The 12,110-nt window shown below is 51.5% G+C and overlaps 1 protein-coding gene across 5 annotated transcripts in view; it reads right to left on the bottom strand.

Moving 5' to 3' along the window:
* Positions 1-12,110, bottom strand: part of Prdm16 (PR/SET domain 16) — a 320,426-nt gene that overhangs the window by 50,365 nt on the left and 257,951 nt on the right. For 4 of the 5 annotated variants that reach the window (XM_029476235.2, XM_029476241.2, XM_029476236.2 and 1 more), the window contains exon 4: positions 617-754. In XM_029476235.2, coding sequence (XP_029332095.1) covers positions 617-754 — 138 coding nt within the window. The remainder of the gene's footprint in view (positions 1-616; positions 755-12,110) is intronic. The other variant, XM_029476240.2, reaches the window with a different exon arrangement.

Raw genomic sequence — 12,110 nt, 5'->3', positions numbered from 1 at the left:
TGGGGGGATTGAAGTCAGGATAGCTCAGCTCAGTTTACTCCTAGAGAGAAGGGAGGCCATGCCAACGCAAGACCACTTTCTTGGCAGTAGGTCAGGCCACGATTATGACTTGTGGGCTTTGGATATTTTCCTTTAGCCTGGCATAGAAGGCACCTGTGTGGTGATAGACTGGCCAGCGCCGACCCTTTTGGAAACCTTGTTTGACCAGGGCTGTTTAGGCAAGACTGTTTCCCATTTTTTCCCATCCACTGCTCTTCCCATATCTCCTGTCATTGGTAGGGAATGTGGGCCCTGTGACTTGAGGGCCTGTGTACTCCTGCTGGTCTTTAAAACCAAGCCTTCAGTTCTCCATCGCCATCAGCCTCAGACACATTCTCCTGTCCCTTGATTTGTAGTCTTTGCTCTTGTGGAGTGTTCTGGGGGCAGCTAAGTTTTCCAGGTAGCCCATCCTGGGCAGGTGTCAAATGGCCACCCCTTGTGGCAGGACAGAGCTTAGCAGGTGACCCATGACCTTATCAGAGGCTCTGCTGATCCTCATCTTAACACCGGACCACCCTGGTGCTGTATCCAAGGACAGTTCACAGGGACAGAAGCCCAGTGAGCAGCCTAGACCTACCTGTTCGTTGATCTGACACATGGCAAGGTTTTGGTCATCACAGGAACATGCTACACGGATATACTTGAGCCAGCTGCCAGACCCCGCCTGATTGGCATCCATGCAGAACTTCTCGCTACCCAAGTCTTCAGAGATCTGCTGGGGAAGAAACACACCTGAGGTCAGAGGTGCCTGTCCTGTGTGTGTTATATCACGCTGTACTGGCCTCAGGGGTTAGGCAGGATGGCAGGTTGTCTAAGACCTCACCCAATTCTAGGTAAGGAGAGGCTCTGTCCACCCAGGCCACCTGGTCCTAGGAACCTCCAGGAGATTGGAGGAGAGAAGCAGGTGTCCTTTCTAGTTCGTAGAGAATAGCTTGCAGACAGGTTAGGCAATGACGAGTCTCTAGCACAGTAAAACCTTCCACTAGGCTGTCCAGGTGTGAGAAAGCAGAGCCTTCTTGTGTCTGACACGACCCCCCCCCCCCCCGCCAAAGACAGCGGGGCGTTGACCTAGAAAGAGCATGTCTGAAGCTAAAGGTGTTATGAGGGTATACGGCTGCATCCAAGTCCTGGTGTGTGAGCTTGTGCGTGCACAACACATGTGCCTGGGTGTACCTGCTCCTGTCGGACATCACACCACCTGAATGCCAGAAAACATTTGTTTCCTTTCAACTGGAAAGTCTCAGTTTGGCCCTGGCCAGCACACAGATGCCCAGCTTCCTCACCGTGTTCTGCTCATTCTCTTTGTTGTTGATGCTATCTTCTGAACTTAGCTGCAGAGACTGGCTTGCTGATCTCTGTCTCCCCACCCCCACCCCGAGGTTGCTTGCAAGAAGACCTGGACCACGGGCTGGCAGCTTTAGGTGCAATGGACCTTTCCAGCTCTTGCCTGCTTTGCTCAGTGCCTATGGTAAGCTCTAATCTAAAGAATTTGAAGTCAGCAGCAACTGGGGTGGCTAACCAGGCATGCAAAAGGCAGGGTGGCTGAAAGGAGGTTGGTGGTCAGGGGTCTCCTGGGGCAGGGGTGTCCTGGGGAAGGCGTTTCTAGGTGGGAAGGGTGACCAGGGGAGTAGGTATGTCAAGGTGGATAGGATAGCGTGCAAGCAGGCAGGAGTGATCGAGTCTGATGGACTCATCAGAGGTGGCAGAGGGCCACCATTCAGATAGATGTTTCACACTCAGCATCCATCCAAGCAGGCAGGAGTGATGGAGTCTGATGGACCCATCAAAGGTGGCAGGAGGGGCTTTGTTCACATCAACCCTTCACACTCAGCATGTACTTTTCAAGATCCTTGTACACCCGGGGCAGACACTGGAAGAATCCTTTTGAAAAGTCAGTGTCAGCACAAAGCAATAAACCAAGTGCTTTGTGCCTGTTCCCTCTTCCCCAAGGACTTTGCCGCAAAGGCTGACCCTGAGCACATTGATAGGAACTGGGTCTTCAGTCTTTCTCCCCCTTAGCTTGCTCTGTCTCCCATTGAACACCTATCAGTGAGCCCCTGGGTTCCTGACGAAGGGTGGCAATGAACGTCTGAAGGTACGAAGTAGAAGCAACTTAGAATATGGAGCAGGAAACCGTACAGCTCACTCATGGCTTGTCCCAGACCCCTTGTGACACTCTTGATGCCTGCTCCCAGGACCCTGTGTATTCCCTTGGGTGACGAGCGGATTCCCTGGAAGCTTTTGTAAGCTTGACTCTGTTAAACAGAGACATGGGTTAAGTGGCTGAGTCCTTCAACCACTTGCCCCCATGTTCCCTCTTAGCTGACAATCAGCTCAAAGGCTTCACCACTCCAGGCTGGCTGTGGATGAGGCCACCAAGCAACTATATTTTGTGCCTGAAGAAGGTAGGGGGTGAGAGATGCCCAGGTGTAGATGGTGGAGCAAACAGAGCTCACGCTGTGCACAGCTAGCTCGCCACCCACCCTGCAACCCCGACTTTCAGAACTCAAACACTAGGATTCACACACTGCTAGCAAAGCATGGAACCCAGCTCTATTCTCTGAGCTTAGGGAGCAGGCAACGGGGGTGGGGGGTGGGGGGTGGGGGGTGGGTGGGGGTGGGTGTCAGGCTGCTTTCTCAGAGGCCTGACCTTCAACTCTCGAGGTGTTAGGATACAGGTGTGGCCTCCCCTGTGCCCCAGGAGATCTCCCCAGGGGTCTGAGCTTAGCAGAGGCTGTCCCACCCTAGCCAGGACATGAGAGTCAGTCCATCTGGAGTTTACTCAAGGACCTGCAACTCAGGGATTAGACGGAGCCTTTCCTGCTTCTTGCATATCCTTGGAGGCCATTGCCTGCCGACTGCTGTACTCCAATCCAAGGGCAGCCCAACCCAAACACTACCTAGTGACCCCCACAGCCTGGTGGGGGTGAAGGCGGAGTAGCTACACATTGAGGGCATGAGGGCTGATATTCACGAGGGCAGGTCTCCCATTCTCCAAGAAGTGGGCTCAGGTCAACAAACCCAATAGGGAGTGTCCTCAGGCACTCAGGATCTCAGAGGCTCTTCCCAGCCGCTGACCTGTTGGAAACTGTTGTGGAGGACAGCCTACAGGTTAGTGGGACTTCTTCCAAGTAGAGCATCTCAGCCCCTTCCTGAGACAGGGACTGAGATGGGCTCGCTGCTGAGAGATCAGTGGACCCCTCCTCTCTCCCTGTCTGGACCCCTGTTACATAGACCTCTGAGCTGATGGTGCAGAATCCTAGGTCTTGTCTGTCTCCCTGTCCTCATTCTGTGTGTCTTCCTCTTTCTCATTTTTCTGTCTCTGTTTTTATTTTTATGATGCAGAGCCTCGGGGAGCTAGTTAGTGGTGTCGTGAATGACCAGGTCTCTACACAGTGCTCTCTGTATCAAGGACTTTTCTGGCATTTGGCTGTTGATTTCTTAGAGTTGAGGCCAATTTCCCCCAAGGACAATCTTGACTAATTAGCTAGTAACAACTGTGGTAAAATGTCTGGGAGCCTGTTGAGATCCAGCTAGCCATATGGATATGTATGTGTGCATGCAAGATATGTACATGCATGCACATGCTTACGGGTATACATATATAGCTATGTGGGTATGCACATGTGCACACCCACATATGCATGTGTCTATGTGTATATACAAGAATCTTTACTTATATATGTATATGTGTGTGTGTGTGTGTGTGCATGTCCTCGGTGGTCATAGTCATAGTGTGGTATATTTTTTAAAAAGACAAATTCACTCCTATGAGAAAGTGACCTAGGCAGATGTTGATCCTAGTCTGTGACCTGCCCAGGTCTCCTTCTGTCTCTCATTAGCTCCTGAGCCTACAAACGATTGCTTTCCTGGTAGTCCCCAAAGATCTGAGAGTGTTCCCTTCTCCATGTGGTCACTGTGGGCCTGTTTCTCCTCTCAGAGACCAGGCTTCCAGTGTCTGAGGGGTCGAATACTAAGCTCCCTCCCAGGGCGGAAGAGCTCCTGTCTCAGGCCTGAACAGCAGTGGACATACTAGGGGAGGGGTGGCATTCTATACGTTCTCGAATCCACCAAGCAGGCCTGGCTCCTCACAGGTCCCTGGCGTTGCTGCCTCTGAAGGAGGCTTTCACCTACATTGATCCTTCAGCCTCAGCACTGCTTCCTAGCTGAGGGGCCCTCAGGTGGCTCACTGGGACTCCAACCAACATGTGCTGCACTCTGAGGGTTCCTGGGATGCTGAGAGGAAGGCCTGGGGGTCAGATCATCAAGGCCACAGCCACAGCCACAGGCCGCTGAGCACTTGTCCCTCACTGCACTGGGGTAACAAGGACCCGATGCCAGAGGCGACAGCATCGGCCCAGGTTTTCTGGTCTTGAGTCTGGCCTCTGCTTGCACCTAAGCTCCATTGGGAGCTGTGTAGCTCTAATAGTTCCAAGGATGTCTGAGAGCTTCCAGGGGTGGAGAGAGTGTGGGCTCATGTGTTAGGCACTCCTCAGACAGGAGACATGAAGGGTCGTGATCGAGGGTAGCGGTGTTGCTGTGGCTGTTTGGCTATGGCTGTGGGGCTGAATGCCATCCAGATTTGGAGTTCAGAACCTACCCACTTGAAAACCTGGCTCTGGGGTTGCTGGAATTCAGCCTGTGGACTCCCATAATTGCCGGCGGAAGTGGCCCTTTTGCCCATTTGCCCCCACTTGGCCTCTCGGCCCCCACGTCCCTGCCAGCTTCCCCAGCTCATCAATCACTCCCATCAGGAATGCCGAGTTAAGGAGGGAAGAGATGGAAAAAAAAAATCCTCATAACCTTGACAATTTTTTTTGCACATCATTTGAGGTTTCCTGCACTTTTAATTTGTGGTTCTCTGCTGGGCTAAACTCTTTCACATTTAATGGGTATGGCCAGAGGCTGGCTCCATATGGGATGTGCACACAGGCAGGAATACAGAGGCATCTGTCGTCAGCTCACCTAATGGATTCCCGGCCCCGCAGGAAGGAGTGAGGCCTAGGAGTCACCCTGTTGGCCTGTGCCCTACAGCTGCAGCATGCTCCCCAGAAGTTCAGGTTGTGTTGGGTGTCTGCAAGACCATCACACGTGTCCTCTACCGCCCTCCTCCACACTTTCACACACACACTTGGGCACACACAACAACTCGAACACGTATGCACGCACATAGATACACAGAGGCACATGTGTGGGCACACGTGCAATAGCTATGATTTATGACATTCACGGGGAGCCAAAACAGAAAGTCCATTCTTGGGACAGAAAAAGGAGGGCAGGCCTTCTGGAGACACCTCAGTGTGGCGGACATGGAGCCTGAATGAGCTCATAAATCGGGTCCTGACGCTCATTATGGGCTTGGTGGTGACATGACCAAGTGCTAAGCAGAAACTCGCGGCGGGATGGAGTCTATTGCTGCCAGCAGACAGGAGCCTGGCTGCAGGGACTGGAGGTCAGGGGCCCATCTGCTCAAGCTGAGAGGGAGGGAATGGAAGACTAGGAGGCAGAGAGTGGCAGAGTGTGTTGTCTGGGTCTGTCTGTCCCCTCTGACCTGGGCCTCCACTGGACAGCTGCCAGGCTAGGGGTACACAATGGAGGTATGGGAGAGAGTTACAGGGAGACCCCAGAGCACAGGGTTTGGATGCTGCCCAGGGAGGGGTACTGTCTGACTAGTCTGACTATGACGTCACAGGCAGATCCTCTCAGCTCAGAGCCACACCAAGAAAAGCATGTCATAAAAAAGTCACGGAATTCTACATTGTGTTTATTTTCCTTCTCTCCTCTCTCTCTCTCTCTCTCTCTCTCTCTCTCTCTCTCTCTCTCTCTCTCTCTCTCTCAGCATTTGGTCCCCACACAGGCCTTTGAAGATCTGAAGAAAGCCACACACCAGAAGTTACTCAGACATCCGAACGCCTTGTGAACACTCTGGGGTTCCCAGCATTCTTCTACTCAATGCTTAGACTCTGGGTTGTGAGCAAACATCTCAGGCACACAGCTGTTCTCTCCTATGTCCTTATTCACCCTGTTTACATATACCCTGGGTCACAGGGTATATGCCTTGAGCGTCCAATGGGATTCTCACCTCCACTTTAAACTTTCTTCCACCCTCCGTCCTACGCTAACCTTATCTCTTGCCTTCCCTCTTTGCTCTTTTTGGTCCTGGCTCCTCCTGGCAGAGGATGATCCTCCCACCAGTATCTATGAACTGAAGGAAGAGGGAAGGATGGTAAAGTGGGAAAGGACTGCGACTGCGTGCCTTGCCCGAGTGACTCAAGCCTCTAGGTGACTTACATATCTCAAGGAAACGACAGAAGAGAAGAGGGGCATTGGAAGCCTGGGGCTGCCAGGGCTCTTCCTTGCTTTGGTTGCAGAAGCTGGGTCACCAGTCTTTCCTATGAACTTACTACAAACACACCAAGAGTGTCTTTCAGCAGCCCTGGCACCATCCTCAGTGTAGGCACTGCAGCCTGAGTGGGGTATTTGAGGTGGGGCAAATTGCTCACCCATCTTGGCAACTGTGGGTTTGTCTTGTTGGTCATGGACAGCAACCCTGAGCCATAATGAAATAAAAAAGATCAGCTTCATAATTCATTCTAGCATCCTGTGCCTTACACAAAGCAGGAGAGAGGCACGAGACCCAGGCGGAGCCAGTACAGAAGCTAATCACAGATGCGGTGATCAGCAATGACTGGTAGGAACAGGGTCTGCTGAAACCTAGGAGCTGGCAGGTCAGATACCCCTACCACACGCCTATTGGGAGGACGAGGACCCTCAGAAATGAGTGTGCTGCCGCCATGGGAATACAAGGTCTGGATGACCACCTTTCCCCCTGGGGAGCTGACATGGACCATTCATTATCCTGAGCTGGGTAATGCCACTTGTCTGGGTCTGGCCTCAGTGTCCACTTAGGAAACCACAGAGTCTCCTTTCTGCTCTTCAGTCCACAGCTACCTGCACAGATCATGAGCTCTGGGCGTCAGCACTCTTGCCATGTACATATTTCTGAACATCGATGGTGATTCTAGGGCAAGCTGAGCCTGTGTGTGTCTGCTCTTGAGACTAGAGCCCGCCACCACAGATGCTCAGAGCAGGGCCCTTCCCCAGCCTTCAGAATATACAAGAAGAACAGCTATTTCTGGCCATTTGAAAGCCCTTCAGTGGGGACTCTGAGACAGAAGCAAAAGGGGACAAGCAGTCCTCCTAGTGAGTAGGGAGCAGGGTACCAAGTATCGGTCTTCACTCTGTGCCCTACTGCCAGAATGCCTGTCCCACCTGTGGGCGTCTTCAGTGTAACAGTTGGATTTGTGCAAGTTCCCCTACAGAAAGTGCATGGCCACTGCACACCGAGCCCAGTGCTCTTGACAGGACAGACGTTCTGCTAAGTAGCCTGTGGAGCTGGGGGTTCCTTGTGAGGAGGAGTCCTGGGTCTTTCTCAAGCAATAGTCCTGTGGGATGAATAGCTGCTGTGGCCCATTCCCTGAAGGTGAATATGACTAGGCTCAGCAAGATTGTAAAGGAGGACCAGGAAACCTGGTGTGATGGGGCGGGGGCTCTCCAGACAGCTCTCCCTCTAGGTGGGACAGGGAATATGATCTCAAATGCTGTCCTGGGGTGGGACAAGTAATTGAGTGAACATTAGAGAGCTGCAGCACAGCCTGATTCCGTGTGATAAACCCCTTCTACTTGGGTCTTAGCGAGAAAGGCAGAGAGGCATTCAGAAAAAAGGAAGGTACCCAGAAACCATGCTGCCATAGAGACATCCCAGAGACACTGGCTGGTTCTGGCACGTCATGCTAGAGATGCCCTGTGTTTTCAGGAAGGGGATGGAGTGGGCAGTCTGAGGGCCTCGGCAGGGGTCCTGCAGGGTTCCACCAGCAAATGACTCTGACTAGTAGACGGTGCGAAGTTGAACATAATAAATTTGCAGTGTGATCAGACTTACAAAACCAAAATAGTTCCGAGGAGGGTGTTGGCAGCGAGTTAAGTGTGTATGTTTTAGGTCTTTGGGATGCATGAAATGTTCCTCAGTGGATAGTCCGTACATCTGTCATCACAGCACAAGCAAATGTGTCTTCTCTGTGGACAGTGTAGTACAGTGATTATCTCTGGGCATGACTCTCAGGATCTCGGGGGGAGCTGCAGGGTAAGTTTCTCTACTTACCCTGCTGCTCCCCCCCATTTCTCTCATGAAGCAGAACTGGTGACTCTCATCACAAGGGCCTTCTCTACCTTGCCCCAACTCCTCAAAGCCAAGGCTGAGAGTCTAGGTGGCGGCAGTGACCCCACCTGATTGTGACATAACAAACTCTCAAAGAGGATGCTGTGGTGAACTCAGGTCCTTTGCAGAAGTCCAGTCCATAGGCAGTTCTTCAGAGACAAACATCAAATGTCACAAGCGGATCCTAACAGCATGCACACAGAGGATTTCAGCGGGTCCACAGAGGACAAGGTCAAAGCTTGGATTTGGGGGAGGTGGTGAGCCTGAACCTGTGAGGAGAGTGACTATGGACTCTGGGATCCACCCTCCCTACAGCTAATAGAGACTACTGGACTCACAGTATCTAGTTGCCCAGATGCAAGCCCTGTAGAGACTCCTTGGATCTCACCAACAAGTGACCAGTTTCCAAACTGCAGTGGTACAAATACTTCTGGAAATACAGTGGTTCCCAACCTTCCTAACGCTGTGGCCCTTTAATACAGTTCCTCATGTCGTGGAGACCCCCAGCCATAACATTATTTCTGTTGCTACTTCATAACTATTATTTTGCTACTGTCTTGAGTCGTAATGTAAATAATGTTTTCTGATGGTCTTCCGTAAGTAATCCCTCTGAAAGGGTTGTTCACACCGGATATGGGTTGAGACCCACTGCTCTAAAGCATTATAGGTATAGCTGCTCTGCCTCCCCCATGATGTTCCCAATTAAGCCCCAGCTCAGAGAGGCCTCTTCTGCATAGCTGAGCACAGCCCACCCTTCATGCTCTGCTCCTCACATAGCAGGAACACCGAGCTCTGGTTCTGCCACTGTCGGCTGACTCCAGACCCACAAGCACAGCTACATCTGGGTCCATGAAGAAATCCTCCAATTTCCCAGGTGGCTTGAGTACTCCTGGGTGCTCAGGGTCTCCCTGAACATGGAGCCTCCTCCACATTGCATACAACCATCCTCGGGATGGTTGGACCCCAACTCAGAGTGTTGGTAGAAGGAAGGACACGGACAGGCTGCTGCTGTTGCTAGGCTGGTCTCTCCAGAACAGTGCTGGTGTGACCCAAACTCAAACAAGTCCAGCAATATTTCAAATCCAAGTTTGCTCTGAGTCAACTACAGGCCAGGCAGAGTCCCAGGCCCAAAGCTTGCATGCTGGCACAGACCTGGCCCTGACCTTCCAAAGCAAGAAAAGCACTACCCTTTTCTTTTTCTCCTTCTCCTTCTCCTTCTCCTTCTCCTTCTCCTTCTCCTTCTCCTTCTCCTTCTCCTTCTCCTTCTCCTTCTCCTTCTCCTTCTCCTTCTCCTTCTCCTTCTCCTTCTCCTTCTCCTTCTCCTTCTCCTTCTCCTTCTCCTTCTTCCTCCTCCTCCTCCTCCTTCTTTTAATCATAAAATATATTACAATCCCACAACCCCAAACCAAATGCTTGCGGCCACACCCCTGCTCAGTGTTAGGTTTGCCAGAGGAAGTGGCTCTTCTGAGGGCAGCCAGGGCCTGGGAGGTGTCACACACATAACCTTTCTTTGGCTTTTAGATGGTGACAAACTGCAGCGCCTGTGAACACAGCAACCCCCACAGTGGATGCGGGAGGGGTTCCCCACCACCGGCTAGCCACTGACACGTGGTTGGGGCCACATGAGATCTCAGGCCTGTGGGAGCACGGCCCTGGTGTTAGCCCAGATCTTTCTCTGTTCAACAAAAGCCCCCATACATGGGAGCTGAATGCAAAGACTGTGGAGCTCACCATGCGCAGCACTTGGCCTCCCCACCCAGCTTGCTGGGATAGATCCCTGCTCTGTCCAGTGGGACGTCTGAAGCTCACCACACAACTTCAGGATAGGGCAGTTACAGGCTCCCTCTCCTTCATGCTCATCCCTACCACAGCAGCCATTGCAGACAGCATGTGAGAGGCCTCTCTTGGGTGGAACTTCAGGAGAATCTGGAGCAGCTTGGCTATGAATGGCGGTCTCCCACACCTTTGCTCCTTAGAGAGGGCAGTGAAATACAGAGCCCAGGCCACCATGATGGCTCTGGCCTTTCTTATTATACCCTCAGCAGGAAGGTCATCTCCCTATAGGCTGTGGATGCTGTGATTGATGGAAACCAATGAGACTGGCCATCCAGTCTTTGAAAGCACGTTTCCCCAAGGGATCTACATATGAGGCACAAAGTAACCTAGAAATGTGCTACAGGCTGTACAGATAGAAAGGTAGAGATAGGCTGTTTATTAGCAGCATTCATACTGAGTCTGGATGAATTAGATACCCCAGCTACCATCTCTTCTATCTTTCCTTAAGGTCTCACAATGCCAGAGTTGCCTAAGGCAACTGAAGCTTCTCTAAGGTCTAGCATAGATGAGGCCCACTGAATGTCTTCATGAGTAGATAAATAGATAGGTGTTGGCTGGGATGGGTTTTGGATGGATGAGTGGGATGGGCTGATGCTGGATGTATGTGGATGATGAGTGAAGACATATGGATCAGATGGGTAGATAGGTTTTTGACTCATGTTGGATGCATCTACAAGGGGATGGATGGATAGACAGATGGATGTTGAATGAGTGGCTGGACGGATGTTGAATGGGTGGATGGATGGTTGTTGAATGGGTAGAGGGATGGATGTTGAATGGGTGGATAGATGGATGCTGAATGGGTAGATAGAAGGATGTTGGGTGGGTGGATGGATGTTGAATGGGTGGGTTGATAGATGCTGAATGGGTAGATAGATGTTGAATGGGTGGCTGGGTGGATGTTGAACAGACAGTTGGATGTTGAATGGGTAGATAAAAGGATGTTGAATGAGTGGCTGGATGGATGTTGAATGGGTGGCTGGATGAATGTTGAATGGGTAGAGGGATGGATGTTGAATGGGTGGATAGAAGGATGTTGAATGGGTGGCTGGCTGGATGTTGAATGGGTGGAGGGATGGATGTTGAATGGGTGGATAGATGGATGCTGAATGGGTAGATAGAAGGATGTTGAATGGGTGGCTGGGTGGCTGGGTGGATGTTGAATGGGTAGCTGGGTGGATGTTGAATGGGTGGCTGGGTGGCTGTTGAATGGGTGGCTTGTTGAATGGGTGGCTGAGTGGATGTTGAACAGACAGACGGATGCTGAATGGGTAGATGGATGGATATTGAATGAGTAGACTGATGGATGATGACCTCTCTGGTTTCCTCAGCTCCCACAGTGAGCCAAAAGAGAACATCTTTCCAGTAATTTGGGGAACCGGAACAGAGGATAACCTCTCCTGGGAGGCAACTTTGAAGTTTCACATCAGGATCCTCTGCAGTTTAGACTGACTGGACCATAATGGTCATTTTCTGTGTTACATCTCCTCCCTCAGATGGCAAAGTTCTTGAGGATTTCATGTGGCTGAATCCTCGAGCCATGCAGACAGTCGGTGTTCAGAGAAGGATGGGATCAAATGAATGAGGGAGGGAATTCCAAGATCACAGAGGCAGACACTTACATTGCCCCATGCCTTTCTTTCTTCATCTCTCCTTTTCAGACTGAGTCATTTTCCCTTCATCTCTCTCTGTGCTCTGCTGAAGAGCCTGCTAATCCTCTTAGTTGGTCCTCTCTGGAAACCAGAATTATAATCTTTCCCAGGACCATGTTGTTGAATCATGACCCTGAATCTGTTTCCTGACGCTTAACAGAATGGTGACCTTTATCCCCACCACAGAGGCTGTGGTTGGCTTGTGATGTGACATGAGTAGGTGCTTAGAGAAGCCTGCTAGGTTACAGCTGGTGCCTCTCTTGCAGCAGACAAGATGGAGTCCCTGGGCACCCATCTCTCTCACTGGAACACATGGGCACAGAGGAGCACAGTGACTCACCCCCTTCTGTATCAGCCTGATGTTT

The sequence above is a fragment of the Mus caroli genome, unplaced genomic scaffold (genome assembly GCF_978045245.1).
Source record: "Mus caroli unplaced genomic scaffold, Mus_caroli_1 scaffold_6, whole genome shotgun sequence".
Taxonomy (NCBI): domain Eukaryota; kingdom Metazoa; phylum Chordata; class Mammalia; order Rodentia; family Muridae; genus Mus; species Mus caroli.
Note: the sequence above shows the minus strand (reverse complement) of the source record. Positions and strands in the feature narration are given on the sequence as shown.